The sequence below is a fragment of the Berghia stephanieae genome, chromosome 12 (assembly GCF_034508935.2).
Source record: "Berghia stephanieae isolate SIO BIC M18660-M18661 chromosome 12, UCSD_Bste_1.3, whole genome shotgun sequence".
Lineage (NCBI taxonomy): Eukaryota > Metazoa > Mollusca > Gastropoda > Nudibranchia > Aeolidiidae > Berghia > Berghia stephanieae.
The window spans coordinates 11,256,600-11,278,239 of NC_088371.1; the positions used below are offsets into that span (position 1 = coordinate 11,256,600).

Consider the following 21,640-nt stretch of genomic DNA (forward strand, 5'->3'; position numbering starts at 1 on the left):
CTTGCTGCATTTCAGCGCCAGTAAAAAAAGAGAGAACATGGGATAGTGAAAAAAAATATAGGATTACAAGTGAAGGTGCCCAAGAAAAAGGAAGATAAAGGAAAATTGTTTAAATGGGCAACAAACGTAGATTCCAAGAGCACACTATCAATCTATTAAGTTTGAGATCACTTAAAAGTCTCTTCCAAACACCAGTACTGGATCTCACTAAGATGAACACACTCTAATGTTTACAGAATATATCTAACAAGAAAACATAGCTAACAATACATAACAGAGTGATGAATTGCAAGGAAATCGCCTCCCTAAACAAATACTATACATTTGACTGTTTCCCTTTCAGCTAAGGACTCCGGCAAGGGGCGGGACAAAACAAAGCTATCCCATTGCAAGACAGAACGCAATCAGGAAAACAGATATAAGGGGATAGAAGATATAGACAGCAAAAAACCTCCCACTCACCATGGGAGGCCAAAGTTTGTTTTTGTTTTGTTTTTAAGGGTTTTACGGCGCTTGCAACACATTTAGGTTATAGTTATAACAGCGCCAGTAAAAAGGAAGAAAATGGGATAGTAAAAAGTTCTAGAATGACAATTAAATCACCCAAGAAAAGGTAAGACATAGTGGAACTGGGAACAAATAGGGATCAGATATAGATTCCAAGAGCATACCACCAATGTACTTAGTTTGAGATCACCTATAAGTCTCATCCGGACACAAGCACAATTTCTAACAAAGAGGAATACACTCAAAATGCTTACCTTATACATTCAAAATAACAAATATAATAATACATAACAGAGAGATGATTTCTTCTTCTTCTTCTAGGTTCCATGCCTGGTCCAGGCTTCGGATACTGCATGAATTATCTCTCTCCATTCCTCCCTGTCTCTTGCTTTTTCAAACAGCTCTTGGATTGTTAGGTTGGTGAAGCCCTTCAGTTGGTCTATGAGTGTTTTTCTTTCGTCTCCCCCGGGCGCGTTTACCAGGTATTTTTCCACAACTTGCCAGGTATTCATTCTTATCTTTCCTTACTATGTGTCCGAAAAAGGATAGTTGTCGATCCGCTATTAAGGGCATTAGTTTCCTTTGTTGGTATGTTTGTTTTAGCACTTCTTCGTTCGTTTTGTGTGCAGTATACGATATTCTCTGCATCCTTCTCAAGCACCACATTTCAAAAGCTTCAATGTTCTTTTGTGTTTCTGCATTTGTAGTCCAGCTTTCGCATCCGTATAACAAGATTGGCCACACGTAGCACTTCAAGACTCGGAATCTAATCCCGAACGACATCTGTTTTTCAAAATGTTTCCCAGGTCCATGAAGGCCTGTTAGAGATGATTTACTAGGGGAAAAAACATCATCTCCCAAAACAATAACTATGCATTTGACTGTTTCCCTCCTAATCTAGGGTCAGGACAATATTAAGTAATCTCATTCCAAGACAAAGACAGAAAGCAATGGGAAAACAGGTACAGGAGGACAGATGACACAGCAAGTACCCCACTGCCCACTATGGGAGGTCGGGAACCCCACCCAGGGCTGCAGTTGAGAATTTCCTGTATTTTTTAAGGTCCTTTTATCCATCTTGCAGCGATGAGGTAGCTGTGTGTGCTAAATCTTGTGGAAAGAACTTTGCCATAGACTAACGTCCAATCCAAAGGGTAGTAAGTTATTGTTATTACCAAAACCAGGATAAATTCATGCTCTGTGAGTCTACTTTTCCGCTCTAGAACTACTGAAGGACTACCTACCCAGTTGTAGAGGAAATTTTTGTCATTTTACAATCTCACTTTTTTAAAAACATAATATCAAATTTTAATTCATACAATTTCACAGAGTTTATTGAATTTCCAATAAGTTAAAAATCACAATTTGGAGATTAAAAAAAAAAAAAAATAAATAAAAAACTTGTGTTTTTAATCTAGCTTAATGTGCTCAAAATGTTTCAAATCGGGTCCAATGCCAACAGCAACGATTTAATAGCGAGTGCTACAACTTTTGTGACAAGAACCCATGACTTGTAAAAATAGTACTTTATGGAATTATTTTTTTTTGTTTGTTTGTTGCTTTAGGTCTCTTCCAACACAATTGAGGTTATATGAGAGACCGCTGAAACAAAAAAACAAGCAATCTGACAAAAATAGTACAAATGTAAATCAAAATCATAACCTAAAGATATCATAAACTAAATTATAAATAACCAAGCACAAACAGGCAGAAGATTTACAAAAAAAAATATCCCCTGTCAAAAATACAATCACAAACCAAAGAAGCAGGATAGGCTAGTAAAGAGAAGAAGAAACGACATCACTATCTGATCGTACACCCATGCGAACATCATAGGTATATGATTCAAGGGTGATGCTCCCATCCAACCACCCGCTTTTATGGAATTAAATTTTGGCAGATGTAGATTTGAAAACATCAACAACAAAACTTTTTGCTCTAGGCCTTCAGTGTATACAAATATTAAATAAGTTCAAGATATGTAAATATCAAATAAATAGATCACATGTAAGAAAAGTACAACATGATAAATGCATTTTTTTAAAATTTCATACATGATGCATTGGTTCGAAAGGTAAGCATAGAATTTGGATTTTCTATAAAAGTTTTAAAGAGCAATAGAGATTATAAAAAAAACAGTTAAAAGCAAACATATGTCTTTTGGATACATAGCAAGCATATCTGCTTCAAGATAAAGTTCAGCAAAAAAGTACCACACTTTTCTTTGTTAACTAGCCGCAATTAGTTTGACTATTAGCATTATCATGTGTATTTTTAACAATTTTTATTATGAAAAGACTTTACTGGTTTATTTTAAACTTAAAGCTAAATTCTGACATTATTCACTTTTTTGAGTTACAAATGTTTCGTAATATCCCTTTTTCTTCTTCTTTTTAACAGCATCAAAATCATGAACCTGAATTTGTAAATTCTATATTCACACATTATATGAAACTTAATTACGAAAATCAATATTACCATTTTTTACATTTCCCAAACTTATCAATATGTAATTTATTATAAATATTTTGGTTCCTTGGATGCAATCAAATTGACAGGCACGTGAAAATAGATTTTTTAAAAACAACATATAAAACAACGAGAGACTAAAACCCACCCAATATATGCGCCAAAATTTAAATCAATGACCACAACCACGATATATTCTATCCAATTATTTATTTTGGGCAACTCCATCACCATCTCATTAAACAAAAGGATCAAGTATTTTAAAAAAGCTATGTACTTTTTAATCAAGGAATTATAGACAAATTTATGAAACAAAATATGAATACTCTAGCAGCTCGGGATGTCCTTACTTCAATTTTTTTTTTTTTTTCATTTGAAATCACAAAATGAAGAGAATGCTAAGCCTTACTGCATCAATAAACTCATTTAATTTCATAATAATATTGTAAAATAAAATATACAGAAAATACTGTAACCAAGAAAGACTAATGTCATTATATAACCATGTTACATGCATAAAATTGGAACCTCTGATGATGCATCAAAAGAACATTAATATATTATAATATTAAGCATTTTCCCCCCACTTTCATTTGTACCAACCGATCATCATGAGCTAAATTTTAAACATTAAGATTCTGGTGGTAAAGTAAAAACAAGAGTAAGACAAAGTACCCGTGATGAACTGACAATGGAAAGTTTGCTTAGATGTTTTCATATTTTTTCCAACTCTATGAATACAGTCCCTATACAGAGACCTAAGAAACCAAATATCCTTTTAAAATTAATCTCTTCCCATCATCATTACTCCCTTACCAAACCCTGTAATAAAAATGGCAAAAATTATCACAGCGGTTCAAATCATCAAAAAATAACAGTAATTCGTTTTTGTTGGTTAATCGCTGACACAGGGTTGCAAAAGTGCAAACATTTTCACCAAAAAAAATATTATGAGATAATTTGTCTAGCAATCAATTCCTTCATTATCTCATTGCTGCCTCCATATATGGGCTGTACTCTTGCATCAACATAGGCCCTTGTGATTGGATATTCCCACATGTAACCCCACCCACCATGGAGTTGGACACATTGATTGGCTATACGGTTCTGGAGCTCTGACACCCTGTAAATGCAATTAAAATATTAATATCTCATCATTAATTGTTTTAAAAAGCACATGGGGATGAATGATAAAATCAATGAATTAATTAAAAACTAGCACTCTTGGTTTTTGGAATTCTAAGTGTGGTTGCAATCGTTGTATGAGCCTGCGAGTGAGTGAGGAGTGGTAACAAAGTTCTGATTCCAAAATGCAAACAATAATTAATTGACACCAGGAGGACATTCACATGCGTGGCTGGAGACTCAGCAGTACAGTGTCTCATCTTGTCACAAAAGTCAAGAAGAATACCGGGCAATGTAAATGTTGCTGCTCGAAGCTCAAAGAAATAAAAATAACAATGTGAAATTGAATGTAAGCTTCAATTTAATTACACAAACGGATACAATGGACGTTTCGGGTTTCCCCTTTATCAACAAAACAGGATGAATGAAACACTACAGACGAATGAGATAATGTCATTTGAAGCTTACATTCAATTTTACATTGTTATTTATCACAAAATTCAAGTAATGTTAGCATAGTCGGTGGCAGGATGGCTGCCAGTGGCCCTGGAAAATTCTGGTCCCGTTGTTGTGTCCTTGGGGAAAGCACTTAACACACATTATCCCACTCAACTCAGGTGTAAGTGAGTACTTGGCTATAGGGTGTGATGGATATTGTAAGAGTGTTAGTAAAAGCTACCTCACAGGTGACTGGTACTGTTGAAATGGATATATGGTTCCATATGGCTTGCTGGGGGGAAAAAAACATGAAGCACTGTGAAACACACTGAGCATGGTAAATCTGTGGAAATGTGCTATATAAATATTCAAATTTATTTATCTTATTTTATGTCCATCTCCCATAGGCTGCTGGTACACGAAACTAAGAACAACTAAACAGATTTAATAGATAAAAGAGATGGAAAGAGTGGACCTCTGTGACTCACAAGACAAATTTGAGTACCTTACCATACCTTCCCTCTTGAAAAAATTAAAATTCAAGGTGGCACAATATCAATTAAATGTGCTCTAAGCACTTTAATGGGATCCCAACAGCAATACTGAACTTGTACGACTAGATTGTCAAGCTCTATTATAACTTCATTGTCAATGGAGACAACTTTGTTACCAGCCGGGTACTCATTCTACACCCGAGTATGGAGCAAAAAAATGATTAAAGAACCATTTACAAAGACTCCTAATCTTTGAACTAAAGGTCCCTAGCCAAGAACAAGATCGACAGCCACAAATCCTTAATCCAGTAAAACAAACAGGTAAAAAAAAACCCCAAAAAACGTGTTTTGAGAAAACTCACCAGTATTTCGCCATAGAGGCAGTGCTACTATCTAATCCTCTTGTGTTGTGGATTTCCAAGCATTGATCAACAAAGGCCCGGCAAATTGCGATCTCAGTTTTCATTTCAGCCAGTTTGTGTTGGATTACCTGAAATATTTTTGAAAAGGAGGTGATAAAAGATTGATATACAGGGCAACGCGCATTCGACGAACTTCACGGGACAGCCGGAAAAGTTTGTTGAATTAGTGAACACGACTGTAAGACAAGAGATACAAACTGTGATGTAGCCTATTGTAAAAGTATAAAAGGAACAAAATTGACATGACTCAGCTCTTTGTCATTGTTTTTAGACAGCCATTTTTATGAGTAGTTCTCACTAAATTCTATCAATCAGACTATAAACGTTTTAGGTTACACATAGTTTTGTGTGTTTAAGTTATATCCGACTGGCAGATGTGAGCATTTTGGATAAACGCACAGCATCAATACGATCTCATTGTTTGCACATCCTGGTCTCGTATATTCATGCACATTTATTAGCAAAATAGTGAATACCATTCATTGCTGGTTTACTCGCTTAGACAAATGAAACACACACCACCATGCCATAACATGGTAGGATGTGGGAAAAGCAATAAGAATGGAGGGGGGGGGGGAGGCACTGGTCTACACACAGCTACTCTTCATAAAACTATAGCCTGAGTCCACAGCTACCGGTGCTTGTCACAGGCGATTGAAAAATAAGCATGGCTTTGTTAGATGTCGCAATGCAATTCCTTAATGAGTGTGTCAACATATTGTGATAAATACTCACAACATGTGGGTCTGATTGTTTCGAGTCAGATGCCTGAGACTGAACAAAAATTATGTCACATTACAAAAGGTGATTACAAATTTTTTAAAAACAAAAAAAACGAGTTGTAGTTAGTGCTGCTCAAGTTACAACACGATTCCATTGGTTGAACTATAGAATACAACTCACAGCAATCAACTTTTTTTTTTTTGCAATCATTGTCTTGATTTATGACTTGATTTATGTGGTCAGTTTAAGACTATAAGTTCACGAAGGCGATGGTACAATACAATTTGCTCTGCTTTCTCTCTCTCCCTCCCCCACTCTGTGTGTGTGTGTATGTGTGGCCAGTGTGTTGGCCCTAAGTTTCAGTTAAGTTCGTCGAAACCGCGAAACCGTTCGTGGATGCCGTGAAAAATTTACGAAGACAATGAAGGACAAAATTTTGGAATTCTGTCCTTGTTCATTGAGTCCAGTCCGTGAATTTTTCGAAAGCATGTTCGACAACCATGTGCGTACTGTAGATCAACTGGCTAGTGAAATGATAAATTATTTCCTCCTATTGTGACCAATTGTCTCAAAATAGTGTTATGTTGTGACGAACTTGGTGTTTTTATATAGTGCGACATCCACTTAACGTGCTCAAAGGATCCCTGACCAATAGCAACGAGGTATCATGTAGAATGAGACATGAAGCCTGTTAAGCGATATTACACTTTTTTCCGACCAACAACACTGTTAATGACCAGGTACTCATTTTACACCTGAGTATGGTAAGAGAATGTGAACTAAAGAGCCTTCTCCAAGGAGTCAACTATGCGCCGAGTGAGGCTTGAACTCAGGACCTTCCAATCTGAAAGCGAGTGTCATACCACAAAACCACACAGTCGCACTTAAAACGGAATTTCAAAATTATCTTATATAATATGGTTTTAAAGGGATGCCTTCATTTGAGGATAGTGAGTTTTGTTTCTTCAACATAAAAAAAACCCCATAAAACACAGTTTCCAAATTTTTATGTCAGATTTCTTCAGCTAGTTTAATCAACATAAAACCAGATTGACACCGTAGGTCACATTTTCCCTAGACATAAGAGGTAAACAACTCTGATTCCAGAATACAAAGTCTGAATTTGGAAAAAAAAAATTTATTTTTAAAAATATATATATATATATATATTATATATAATATATATATATATATAATAATAATACAGACCCTCAGGGATTTGAATAAATGTGACCCATCCTATCAATCTGGTATTATATCGGAATGAATTAGACAAAGAAATTTGAGAATACAGTCAAAATTATTACAATAAAGAAATCTAAGTCATTTGAAGTTTAAGAAACATAACTCAGTGTCCTCAGTGATGACATTCATTTTATCAAATTCAATATAATTCATTCTGCTCAAATCAACATAATACTACTTCAAAACGATTGGTCACAAAATGTGTCGAATAAGTGGAGTACGTGATTAAGCAGGATATTTCATAAAGAGCAAAAGACAAAAACAAAAAAACAAAAAAAAATGTTCGCGCATGAGAGTGTAGCTTGAATCTTGAGTATGTGAGTAAGTAAGATAAATGGTAATTCTGTACACTTTGTTCATAAAAAAAAAAAAAAAAAAAAAAACATGAAAAACTGAAGTAAATAAATAAATAATACTGTCACTTACTCTTGGAATATAAACGCAAGCGATCAAAAAGAATAGATTCTGAACAAAATTCGTTATAATAGTCTCAAAATGACAAACCTGCAGTTTGGAAAGGGTTCGTCCAAAGGCCTTCCTTTCCACCACGTATTTCCTCGTTTCTTCAAACATCCACTCAGCCGATGCTTGAGCCAAAATAGCAATCAGCAACCTCTCTTGTGGCAGCTCTTGCATGAGGTAGTAAAATCCTTTGTTCTCCTGCCCCAGGAGAGCAGATTTGGGCAGACGGACATCCTCAAAGAAGAGTTCTGCAGTGTCCTATAAATGAGTATCAATAATAATGATGAAAATATTTGTTTAGCATGCAGTTTCCCAAAACACTGGGCTGTGAGAGCTTTACACTTGAAGAATAAATAATCCATTTCGAAGAAGAAAAAAATTAAAACATGCATTAATTTAAAAAGCTGGGGATATTTCTGATCCAGCTTGAGAGGAAAAATGTTTTGTTGCTTCAAAAACCACAGTTCAGGGATCCCATTTCCCATGACTTTTGGGGCAGTGAATTCCATGTGACTGGTCGACAGTTTCAAGGACGCCAGCTTCAAATCTAATCCTTTTCTTAATGTGCAACCAGTGAAATTTTTAAAGTAAAAGAAAAACATTCGTCAGACTTATTTTAACTAGCAATTCTATTATTTTGAATTCTACTCAAAACAGAACAAAAAAGAAAAGATTATTTAAGATGGTTGTTGGTGACAGAATTGATTCTTAAGTCACCTGGGAAATATAAATATCAAAAACAAATAAACTGATTGTGTTATTATAGCTTTTCTGATTGTGATGAAAACAAAAAACACATAAATATTCTTTTAAAAAATAAACTAAACCAAAAAACAAAAACAAAAAAACAAAAAAAGAAAGAAAGAAAACTTTTACAATGAATCACATCTCTTAAAAAGTTCATTGGTTTATGATCAGTTATAGACTAACCACAACAAAAAAGCTAAGGAAAAGCTGATAAATTCTTTTTTTTTCAAAGGGACTTTTTCTCTTAATTTGTCAATAAGCATCAATTTCCAAATCTTCCTTTTGCACAATTGCCTGAAGTCGAAACAATTTTCTAAAATTAAAAGACAACTTACTTGGGCTTTCATGCCCATTTTTTTGAGCTTCTTTCCTTTAATAAATCCTGGCATGCCTTCCTCAACCAGGAAAAGACTGATGCCATGGGCAGTTGATTTGGCTTCAGGGTTAGTGATGGCCACAACAATGACTAGATCACTCATGTAACCGTTGGTGATAAAGACTTTGCTGCCGTTGAGGATGTAGTCATCCCCGTCCTTCTTAGCATTGGTACGAATTCCCTGCAGATCACTGAAAAAAAAAAACAAACAATGTATACAATTTTATCATCTTTCTAAAAGAAAAAAAAAGTAAGCTTCAGAGCCATTAGCCCCATGGAGTGGAGTTTATCCCGGTTTTTATGGTGTGAAATGGATAATAACAATTACCTGCTAGAGTTTTAAAAACTTAAGGCTCATAAAGAGCCCATTATAGATTAAAGGTCTATAGTTGTGGCAAGTCTATTATTTAGTCTTCGTTAGATGCGTTTTTATTTCTGAAAGGGTGAAAAATGAACTTTTATGGCAAAATTGTTTTAATCTGATCTTTCTAAATAATGCACCTAGTTACAGCAATCATTTCCCTTACATTTGATGCAAAAATAATGCATATCACTGATAGTACTAGTATTCACACAGCAGTTGTTCAAAGCAACCCTACCCCTATTTTTGCTAAGGGCCGCAACTCTTTGTTTTCAAATCAGCATAACTTCTGAAAGAGTATCAATATTATTGGGCTATAACTTTTTTTGGTGGTGGTCAAGATACTGCTCTTTCAGAATATATAGGCAGGCAAAGTGTCCATGGAGAGATAGGTGGAGGTTGCCGAGGCCAGAATTCTATCATCCGTGAATACTAGAATTACCAAATTTTAATAATAAATGGCACAAATCACCTAAAATATACTTTTGGGGTTATTTTTCAGACTGGTTGGCTAAAATGCTGCAGTCAACATAATTTCAAAAAAAAAAACCCCACTCCTGGACCCTTTTGCCTTCTTGTGGACTGAGAAAATCTATTAAAAATTGTCAAAATTAGCTATTTTCCGCTTTTATCATCAATTTTCAAGGTTATGAAATATGGCTAATGTTATATTTTTCAAAAGTACATTCAATTAGCTTTATTTTGATACCAATTGTATATGTCTAGTACTTATACTTTTTGAGATATGCAGTGTTAAAGACAAACAGGACACTTGTGATTTTTTTGCACCGAGTGACCTTTCAGGGGCCATAACTCCCAAAAGAGTATCGATTTTTGGCTATAACTTTTTTTGGTGGTGGTTGAGATGTCACTCTTACAGACAAAATAGGTGTACAAAGTGTACAAGGGGGGGGGGGGGGGAATGGTTTCGTTCCGTGGCCCTTTATCTATTTCTGGCATATCTGACAAATCCAGCAACCCTATTACTGTTAAATGGACAGAGGGGTCAGAAATAAAACCAAGCAGAAATATCAAGTGAGACAACATAGTGAGTTGAGTACTAAAACACTGAGCTCTCATGACACTTTATCTATGATGAGAAAGAAAAGAATAAAAAGAATTTTTTCAATACCTGCCAGCTCCAGGTTCAGTCATAGCAATAGCCCCAATGCATTTGCCGGCTGTCATTGGTGGGATGAACTTCTCAATCTGTTCTTTGGTTCCATAGTGTGAGACGTAAGGCATGACAATATCCGAATGGAGAGCCCAACCTGGTCCAGTTGAGTAAGCATAGGATCTTGAGGGAAATGTGAGAAATAAATGAATAAAATGAGTATAACCTGCATCACTCAATCCGTGCAACTGCTAAAATTTTACTTTCAATTGCGGTTTAAGTTTGAGCATTTCTTTGAAAAATATTTCTGAATATTTAACATCAACAAGTCAGTCAGTTTAGAAGAAGAAGAAGAGAAGAAGAAGTAAGACGAAGAAGAAGAAGAAGAAGAAGAAGAAGAAGAAGAAGAAGAAGAAGAAGAAGAAGAAGAAGAAGAAGAAGAAGAGGAAGAAGAAGAATTGATGAAAGTGTTAAGAATAATATATTTCATTTGAAAAGAGTTTAGTATTGCGTTCAAAGACACAACATCAGGGCCAGATTTGATCATTTTTCATGTGAAAGAAAACAAACTTACAATTTGAAAGGAAAGCATGTTATAAAAGATATTTTAAAATGAGCACAACATAATGCATTAATAATTCAAAAGACAGTCTTGCTTACAGATAGTATGCACTTGGCTAAGAAGCTCACAAAATTGCCATCCGGAAGTATAACGGACCAATACACAAAACTCTGTGTAACCATGAACTTTTATAGTCTGGATAATACAGTTAAGTGATAATTACTCATAAACATGGGTGGCAAAAAGCAATAACAAAGACACTAGTGATGTCAACTTCATTCTATCTACAGGCTGACAAATGGCAAAAGGATCTTGGAGTTTGTGAAAGAAAACAATATCGTTTTGCTTTGTAGTATCCTTTACTCAACTCCTCTATCCTGATAATCCATTCCCTGTTATTTACAAAATACTACCATGATTTTTCCTCGAATCCGTCTCTGTCATAACTAACAATCAAATGCATTGTACTCATCCTTCTCTCCAACATTACTAAGGTGTACCTATTAGATTGTCAATTATGTTCCTGCTCTCGAATTGATAACATGTTTATTGTATTTAAAACAATGCTTTCACTGCTTACGCTGGGACATTTAATGAGCCCTATTGTTTTGAAACCAACTCATAAAATGCTGACTTACTGTTCCTCCATCATAATGGACGCCATGAGAAAATCTCCACCTATCCCACCAATCTCTGCTGGTGTGTTGACTCCAAGTAGACCCATTTCACCAGCACGCTCCCAAATCTAAAACAAAAACAAACAAAAAAATCCTTTATAAATAATAAAAAAGTAATGTACAAAAATAAACATAACAGCTTCAAAGGAGAAAAAAAATGCTGAACACAGAAGATTTCCGGTTAAAAACATTCTTCAGCTACTATTTTTTTAAACATTGGATATCCGTTGTTTGTTGCAATGGTGGCAAAATAACATATAAATGGATGAAAACTGCATTAATAAGTAGTTAAAGAGTTAACCTTTATCATGGGCGATTTTCAAAAGGATCAGATTAAAAATTTTTGATCTATGAAAACTTACTTCATTATTTTCAGCCCTCTTATACCGATATTCATTACATCAATTTAGGAGCAATTTGTCAATTGTGAATAGTGAAAGGGGTGCGTAAATATTTAACAGTGATTGACAAAGAAAGAGATGGAGAACACAAGTGACAAAATTAAGTGCCATACCTCTCGACTGACTTGTCCATCTGCCTCCCATCTGTGGATGAAATTTTTTTTTTTAATTTGAAAACGCTATAAATGCTACACATTAATAAAAGTTAACCTTTGGTACTGTCTAAGAGCAAAGGGGGTAACAGAGAAATATATCAAAGTTATCCAAGATATGTACAAAGGAAACAAAACAGTGGCAAGGACGGCTGTTGGCTCAACTGATCCATTTAATGTAAGAGTTGGATTACACTAGGGATCTGCTCTCAGCCCGTGGATGTTTGCAATAGTAATGGATGTCCTAACAGAAACCATTCGGCGAGAGGCACCATGAAACATGACGTATGCGGATGATGTAGTACTTTTGAATGATACAAAAGCTGAGGCAGAAAAGGAAATGGAGGGTTGGAGATGGGTGTTGGAAAGGAGGGGATTAAGGGTAAGCAGATCGAAGACAGAGTATTTGTGCATTGGACAACAGAGAGCAGAACCACCAATAAAGATAGGAGAAGAGGATGTGCCAGAGACAAACCAATTCAAATACTTAGGAACAACGGTTCAAGGAAATGGGGGTAATGAGATGGAAATCAAGAAGAGGATACAGACAGGCTGGAATAATTGGAGGAAGGTAACTGGAGTTATGTGTGACAAACGAATTTCCGCAAAGCTGAAGAGGAAAATATATACAACAGTTGTAAGACCAGCAATGTTATATGGACTAGAGACAGCAGGTACAACAAAGAAACAAGATAAAGAAGTTGAGGTGGCAGAAATGAGGATGTTGAGATGGTCACTTGGCTGGATAAGAAAAGATAAAGTGAGAAATGAACGAATTCGAAGGTTGACTGAAGTGAAGAATGTATCAATAAAGATGAGAGAAGATAGATTGAAATGGTTTGGACATGTAAAAAGTCGAGAGAGGGAGTACATGGGAAGGAAAGTATTGGACTTACAATTAGTGGGAAAGAGGAAAAAGACTAGATATTGGGATAAGGTAAAAGATGATATAAAAGAACTGGGCCTGGAGGAAGATGATGCGCTGAATCGAGAAGCATGGACAAGTGGCATTCATTATGGCGACCTTGCAAAATGCTGGATAAGCTGAAAGAATAAGAAGAAGAAGAAGAAGAAAGAAGAAGAAGAAGAAGAAGAAGAAGAAGAAGAAGAAGAAGAAGAAGAAAAGAAGAAGAAGAAGAAAGAAGAAAGAAGAAGAGAGAAGAAGAAGAAGAGAAGAAGAAGAAGAAGAAGAAGAAGAAGAAGAAGAAGAAGACAAAGAAGAAGAAAACCCTGTGGTTATGTGGCCAATCAGTTCGTTTCGGTTATCTATGATTTAGAGGCTTCTTGTCAATTCATAGTGCTAGAAAAATAAGATTAATTCTTTTTATCGCAACTTAAAATAAAAATATTCCTTTTTCCTTTTGACAAGGATATAAACAGAAAAGAAAAAGAGAAAGAAAAAGAGAAAGAATATGAAAAAAATTAAAATAAAAAAAAATTTCTTCAAAACAAGATACAACCTCCACACCTCAACATTTAGAAACACTAACAAAAAAAACATCCACAAAACTCAGCGAACATATTTGGAAATTAAAAGACAACAAAATAGACCACAACATTTCATGGAAAATTTTATCTAAAGCAACAGGATACACACCAACATCAAAACAATGTAGCTTATGCCTGGAAGAAAAATATACTATAATCAAACAACCTCATGAAACCACACTCAACATGAAAAGTGAGATCTACGGAAGGTGTCCCCATCGGCGTAAATTCTTGTTAAGCAACTTTAAACCGGAACCACTTCAAGAAACAACAACAGTCAACAAAACAACTCAGTCCTGACGATGGCAAATTAAGCCTGAAACATTAATGTAGACTGTCTCAAACATTGTGGTAAATTTTAATAATATATATATATATATAATATATATATATATATATATATATATATATATATATATATATATATATATATATATATCTTTTTTTACTTTAAATGTTAGTATGGGGTTAATACAGGATTAAGTCGGAAAATAAAATTTTTAATGAACAATCTTCTTCTTAAAACTTAAGATGGCACAGAGTTTGGAAAAAAAATTTGAACCCAGATATTGTTTGACATTGGTGAACCTCAGAATTTTACACGTCCTCAATAGTGTTTGAAAATAGTTTATCTTTTAAAAAATAATCCTGATATTTGGACAGGGATTTGAGCTCGAGTCCCTCATACAATGAAAGCAAGCTGGGTGCATTAGAAGTACATTATAAAACCATCCTACACAAAAAAGGTAAATTGTCCATATGCAGTTTTCTTTACTCCGACCAGGCAATATGTTCATTTCATTTCTTTCTTTGCCACATGCACCCTGCCTATGATCGTAATTCTCTTATAAAAATGCAAAATAGTAACCCAATGTATGTTGTTGCCTAGTAATTTTAACAGTAATTGCAATTTCTTACGACACGCATCAAAGAAGAATATCAAGATGCAGTTATACTTTATACATCACGAAGAGCTTTGTCACTTACTTATCATTGTGTGGCTGAACTTCATCCTGGAAAAACTTTCTGACAGTCTCTCTAAACATATCATGTTCAGATGAGAAAATCCGCCGAGTTCCAATATCCATCAAACTCTGGCTCTGACATGGCTCTGGTCGCACTGGATTGTCGCTGGAAATTTTTTAAGATGAAGCTTGGCATGAAAAAAGTTGAGATATTATTCTAGCAACAAGTGTTTTTAATTTAAAAACCTACGCTGGAAATCTTTTAAAAATAAAAGCATTTGAAAATTGCAAAATTTTCATACAACTCCTGAAATTTTTATTTTAGATGGAATTTGTTATTTGGCACCGTTTAAATTTTAAAAGGAAATTGAAAGACGAAAAAAAAAGATATCAAAATATCTGCGATATTCCTCTTCATAACAAAAATTATGCATCTTTTACTTTTACTGTGGAGTAAACTTAATTCGTGCACGGCCATTTCCAGTCACAACTTTGTTATGGGGTCCGTGGGTCATATCTCAACTCCCACTCAACTATCTACTCCCACTCCCACTGCTCACTAAACTGTAACTGTAAACTGCCTAAGTAGGCCTAGAGTAGAATTACTCCAAATCTTTAAAGAGAATCTGGTGTTGACGAAAGTGAAAAATTCCGGGTGTATCGTTCTCTCAAGTTCTATCTTTCTGTTGCTGCATATAAAGAGCCAATATATTTGCTGTGCTTCTTTGAATAACTATAAAAGTGGAACGAAAATGACAATCCAAAGTCCGTTTTCTTAGAGATAAGAAGAAGAGAATCTTTTTGAAATTCTAAAGTAGAAGACGAAGACGATTCATTAAAATCGAGACTTACCTTTGGTCTTGGGCGTCAGGTTTTCCTGACAAATGGCGTGTCAGATTAATTCCATTGCGGTACGTCTTACCCTGTCTAGAGAGTGTTTTCAAGCTTTGTCTTAGAAATAATGAGGCCATCTTTTGTTGACGACTGGCAACTGCGTGTAAGTAGGCTAAGCAAGAGAATACCTACGAGTCAACTGTTATGTGACCACGGAAGGGTGCTAATCGACTATTGCAAACAGTAGGTACTTATTTATTCTCATAATTTATCGAGTACCAAACCGTGAGTTGCCGAGCTGTCATGCCAGTTGCTAGAGGTGCCTAAATGAGCCAGTAAAATGGAGAGAAAAAAAATAAAGTGAGTAGATGTGACTCATATATGAATTCCTTTATTTGCTCTTAAGTTCTAAATTGAGCTTACAGGGCAATATCCACTGAAAGTGCTCGAAGCGCTTTACACCGGGTCCCTGGTCAACAGCAACACTTAACATGTAGGACGAGACATTACAATTTTTTTTTTCGGACAGTGACAACGCTGTTAACGGCCAGGTTTTCATTTTACATGAGTGCACGGTGAGAGAATGTGAGTAAACAGCCTTTTCCAAGGACTCAACTATGCGCCGAGCGAGGCTCGAACCCAGGACCTCCGATCCGAAAGCGAGTGTCATACCATAAGACCACATAGCCGCACCTGCTCGAATGGGGTCTCCCCTATTCAAATTTGTTTTTCTTTTCATTCGTTTTGTAATGTCTAAGCTTTAACTACTGGGTTAATCATTTTTCGGAGCAAGTAAATCCTAATTATTTGATTCAGCAAGAAAGGGATGTGTCATCTGAAAATTTCAAATTTTAATGTTTTCAAAAATCATATCCTCTCATGGAATGACCAGCCATGCAAATGTAATATTTGTAATAAATCTAACCGTACACACACACACACACACACACACATATATATATATATATATATATATATATATATATATATATATATATATATATATATATATATATATATATTATATATATATAATATTATGTTACTTTTTTCTTTGTTTGTCATGATTGGAATCTTGATGAGGGAATGGTTTAAGAGAAAATGTATTATTATGTACTTTATACACTATGTGTTAAAACCTATGTCGGTCAAAGGCTTCTATTAGTCTGACTACATTATCTACGAAACATTTTTTAAATGCCGACAATAAATAAATATTTGAATTTAATTGAATTGAATCTATATGAGACCCTGACACTTTCCATTCATTCTGTGATCTCTTCGATATTATGTATTTCACAATAAACTACACATAATATGCACTATGCACATTACATATATTAAGCTAGGCACACATTAACAAATGAGTTGGTAGATATACGTATACCTACTTGCGGGTCGAATAACCCAAATTATTATGGTCTCACTGTTGTAATGGAAACATTGTCAAACCAACACAAAAATAGTTTCCATTGCCATTACGATACAACAACGTTAATTCAAGCCCACTATACGATTCAATAGTCTGATGTCACGCCGCCCGGCAACGGCGGCCATCTTGGTTCTAAACAAAGAAAATCATTACTTTTTCTTTTTCATGCTGGCTAGAACATTTCATATGTCTTGTGATCAGAATGTGTAAAAGTCGAAACATGATCAAATGTATGTGTTGTTTTTTTTCCTCTGGATACTCTTTATGCTCGCCGGAGAGATATTTCATACGGGCGTCTGCCATTGTTCCGATAGTTTAGAGCCAGTGTTACTAAGTTACCATGCGTCATTAGGAAGGAAGTGACGTTACGACTGTTGAAGAGTATTGCGGAGGAGAGGACACCTGTGCCTGTAAATATGTTCAGATCTGTCACTCTGGTGATTGGTACTCTGTGTTCCAAACCTCCTATCGGAAGGGGAGCATGCAATCTTATTAACCGATTTAAGTTATTGAAATCGTGGTAAACTCCATCTCCAATTCCTATGGCATTGAGATTAATAAAACATTTTTGTGGGGCTATTGTTGGCTTGGAATTATTAAAGCGGATATTACTTTGTTTTAAAGCTCATGGCATTTGTTGTGTACGCGCGCGCGTGTGTTTGTGCGTGAGAGTAAGAAGGAGAGGGGAGGAGATCAATAGCTCGATACCTCCCCCTCTCTCTCTCTCTCTCTCTCTCTCTCTCTCTCTCTCTCTCTCTCTCTCTCTCTCTCTCTTCTTTTTCTTTTTTTCTTTCTCTCTCAGAAATGAGTATATAATTTATTTCAGTGTCTGACCTGGAATTGAGAGGAAGATTAGTGTGTTCGATACTATCTGGTATTAGCCACTCCCACGCCTCGTTCTGAAAAAAGTCCGCGAAATTAAAGGGGAGGCAAGAGAAAATCAGCTGATCGTTAAAATAGTAACAGAAAAGTGGAGGTGCTCGGCAATGAATGCAAGAAAGACATTTAAAACGCCGTAAAAATGTTTAAAAATCACTTAATGTTATAATTACCATCCATAACAACCTGTCAAATTCACATATGTAAGATGTCAAGCCAAAATTAATAATAAAATAATAAAGAACACGATTGACCGGTGGTCCGTTGACTACACATGCATACGAGTACCAGAAATATTTTGTAAACAATGTAACACAATATAATGTGTAAGTTTCAAAGCAAATGCAACCACAAATAACATCAAAGAACAATGTGGGACTACTGTTTTAATTTCATAAAACCAAACGTATATTTTCTGCCCCCGATATTGAACGTGTAGTTAGTATGTATCGTACAAACAACATTCGTTTAGACAGGTAGTCGGGATTCTAGCGCCAGTTTTATTTGGGCAACCATGATTGGGATTTCACTCAATGCACTTATTATTAATTATTATCATTATTATATAATAATAATAATAATAATAATAATAATAATAATAATAATAATAATAATAATAATAATAATAATAATAATAATAATAATAATAATAATAATAATAATAATAATAATAATAATAATAACAATAATAATAATAATAATAATAATAATAATAATAATAATAATAATAATAATAATAATAATAATAATAATAAGCAGTTGAAAGGATATAGTCTTTGGTGTATAAGTGCATATGTACAATATTTCTTATAATAAATGCTTCAAAACAAAACAAAACTAAAAAAAAATAAATAAAGAATAAATGAATAAAAATATCTATTTGGGCATTTACTTACATTAATAGTCTTGAAAATCACAATAACAATCCATGAAAATTAAATATCCCAAAATCCGAAGAAGACATGAATTTAATCCAAAATCCAACACAGGAATGTATTTTAATAGGAGACAGATATCCTATTAAAACCATAGCATTACTTGCAAAAAACAATACCCCACTCTGCGTTTAACGGGCTTGTGGCCGTCACATTGTAAATTGTGGCCGCATTAGGGTAATCGGTGTCCTAAAGACTGACACACTGACATACAATCAATGAGAACTATAAAGAATCCATTCTAGAATTCAACTACAAACTGAAAAGTATGATAAATATCACTCTCTCAAATAATTTCCTTTGCTCAGGTTCACTCACACTCTCCTTTATTGCAAAACATTGATAAGTGAGATAAAGTTTGTATTTCAATTATAAACTTAATCACATAACCTAAATGATGGAGAATAAAAACAGCTAATTATAAAAAAAATTCACAGATCAAGTTATCTAATTGAACTCCGCATATTTAGCTTAATTAGTCATTGACCATATATTTTTTTAAATGGCATTGTTTCATTTAAACAAGACCATGACGCTTATGCCTGGACCGGGTATTCACAAATTCTGCTTTTGTGTTCCACTTTTCGAATCGAATTAATCTCTATCTTATCCGTATATTTGCAAAGTTTCTGCACTTTATAAATAAGACCATAGCGCTTATGTCTGGACCAGGCATTCGCAAATTCTGCTTTTGTGTTCCACTTTTCGAATCGAATTAATATCTAGTCTATCCGTTTATTTGCAAAGTTTCTGCATTTTATTAATAAGACCATAACGCTTATGTCTGGACCGGGCATTCGCAAATTCTGCTTTTGTGTTCCACTTTTCGAATCGAAATAACATCTAGTCTATCCGTCTATTTGCAAAGTTTCTGCACTTTATAAATAAGACCATAACGCTTATGTCTGGACCGGGCATTCGCAGATTCTGCTTTTGTGTTCCACTTTTCGAATCGAATGAATCTCTATCTTATCCGTTTATTTGCAAAGTTTCTGCACTTTATAAATAAGACCATAGCGCTTATGTCTGGACCGGGCATTCGCAAATTCTGCTTTTGTGTTCCACTTTTCGAATCGAATGAATCTCTATCTTATCCGTTTATTTGCAAAGTTTCTGCACTTTATAAATAAGACCATAACGCTTATGTCTGGACCGGGCATTCGCAAATTCTGCTTTTGTGTTCCACTTTTCGAATCGAATGAATCTCTATTTTATCCGTTTATTTGCAAAGATTCTGCACTTTATAAATAAGACCATGACGCTTATGTCTGGACCGGGTATTCGCAAATTCTCCTTTTGTGTTCCACTTTTCGAATCGAATTAATATCTAGTCTATCGGTTTATTTGCAAAGTTTCTGCATTTTATAAATAATAATAATTGTTCAAAATTTTACCTTACACCCGATATTACAAGTACAAGTGAGCCAGGTGAAGAAGATTGTCAAACAGTGTGACAGATGAAATAGGAAGAGAGAGAGAGAGGGAGGGAGAGAGAGAGAGAGAGAGAGAGAGAGAGAGAGAGAGAGAGAGAGAGAGAGAGAGAGAGAGGGGGGTAAGAGAGAGAGATATTCGTTTTTTGTTCAAAATCTCTCTCTCTCTCTCTCTCTCTCTCTCTCTCTCTATCTCTCATTGCACAAGGTTGTGCTATTTACTACTATTTATCAAGAACAGCCAAGCTGGCAACCCAGTCTCTGTATAAACTAAGCAAGATGGCAACAGGGACCTCGCTCCTTATCCAATGCCGAAGCTTTAGTTTTGTTTTAAAAAAACACCCAAAATAAGTTCGTGTCGTAAGTGATGGAAGTTGAAGTCGGCTTATTATAAAATCGTTTTTATGGTCTGTTTGGATTACCCTTTTTAAATAGAAAAAGTGAATATATCATAAACTTGAAGAATAGGCAAGCTAAATGAAATTTAAATTGACTGATTAAATGAGTACGCGAGGCTGAGTTGCGAACGACTACTGGGTTCCGACATTCCGATCCCAGTGTCATTCATGTTCACCGTACCGTGTTACTGTCTACACACTACACTGCATTGTTAGTGACTGGTCATGTCTTTTTTGTTTGTATGTTTTACGCAAGCTTAATAAAAATTAAATGAATACGTGAGGCAGAGTTGCGAACGACTCATGGGTTCCGACATTCCGATCCCAGTGTCAGTCATGTTCACCGTACTGTGTTACTGTCTACACACTACACGGCATTGTTAGTGACTGGTCATGCCTGTTTTGTTTGTATGTTTCTTTAATATGGGTCAATTTACAAAGAATAATAATAGAAATGTTCAAAACAAAAACTAGATTCACTATTACGTGCCTGTAATGAAGTGCTTTCCACAAACCGTGAGCGAGAATGATGGTGGAGGTAATGGCAACCATGTGGGTTTGTTATTGTTTCCTACCTCCGTCAACCCGCGCATCCGGTTGCGCACCCACGCTGATTCTGACCAATAGAGCAGTAAAGTTAGGTGCCCCAAACGTAAACAATAACAAGTTGCTAGTGATTTCCGTTAGGGACCGGAATAATTTACGCACAATATAGGTCTCCCAATTTTGTAGTTTGAGTTGTAGGCAATACACTTTCAGTATTGAAAATATGTTTACATAAAATCTAACAGTTGCAGAAATAATAATATAAGGCTAAATTATTATGAAAATCAGGCTCCGAATAATTCTCGTTTTGTTCACACCAGCGCAATAATTTGCTCTGGTCTAAAAATAGATAGACTGTAACTTTTGATAAATTTTAGAAAATTTTACCTTTTGTTCCATAAAATATCCATATCTAGACATTATTTGATGCATGATCGAGTATTTATGAATATGTGTTT

General features: G+C 35.0%; 1 protein-coding gene across 1 annotated transcript; it reads right to left on the reverse strand.

Annotated features, from left to right (window-relative positions):
- Positions 1–1,823: 1,823 nt before the first annotated feature.
- LOC144958192 (long-chain specific acyl-CoA dehydrogenase, mitochondrial-like) lies at positions 1,824–15,887 on the reverse strand. The gene is made up of 9 exons (XM_078889992.1): positions 15,581–15,887; positions 14,751–14,894; positions 12,237–12,267; positions 11,684–11,790; positions 10,502–10,666; positions 8,968–9,199; positions 7,928–8,143; positions 5,396–5,523; positions 1,824–4,099 (listed from the first exon to the last, which is right to left on the reverse strand). The coding sequence occupies exons 1-9, from the start codon at positions 15,697–15,699 to the stop codon at positions 3,925–3,927; spliced, it is 1,317 nt and encodes a 438-aa protein (XP_078746118.1). The 5' UTR covers positions 15,700–15,887; the 3' UTR covers positions 1,824–3,924.
- Between the last annotated feature and the right edge of the window lie 5,753 nt (positions 15,888–21,640).

Coding starts and splice junctions, on each gene's coding strand:
- LOC144958192 (XM_078889992.1), bottom strand. CDS start 15,699: ATGGCCTCATTATTTCTAAGACAAAGCTTGAAAACACTCTCTAGACAG. Junction 5,524..7,927: donor GAACCCTTTCCAAACTGCAG/GTTTGTCATTTT, acceptor AAAATATTTCAG/GTAATCCAACACAAACTGGC. Junction 4,100..5,395: donor GCCTCTATGGCGAAATACTG/GTGAGTTTTCTC, acceptor TTGCATTTACAG/GGTGTCAGAGCTCCAGAACC.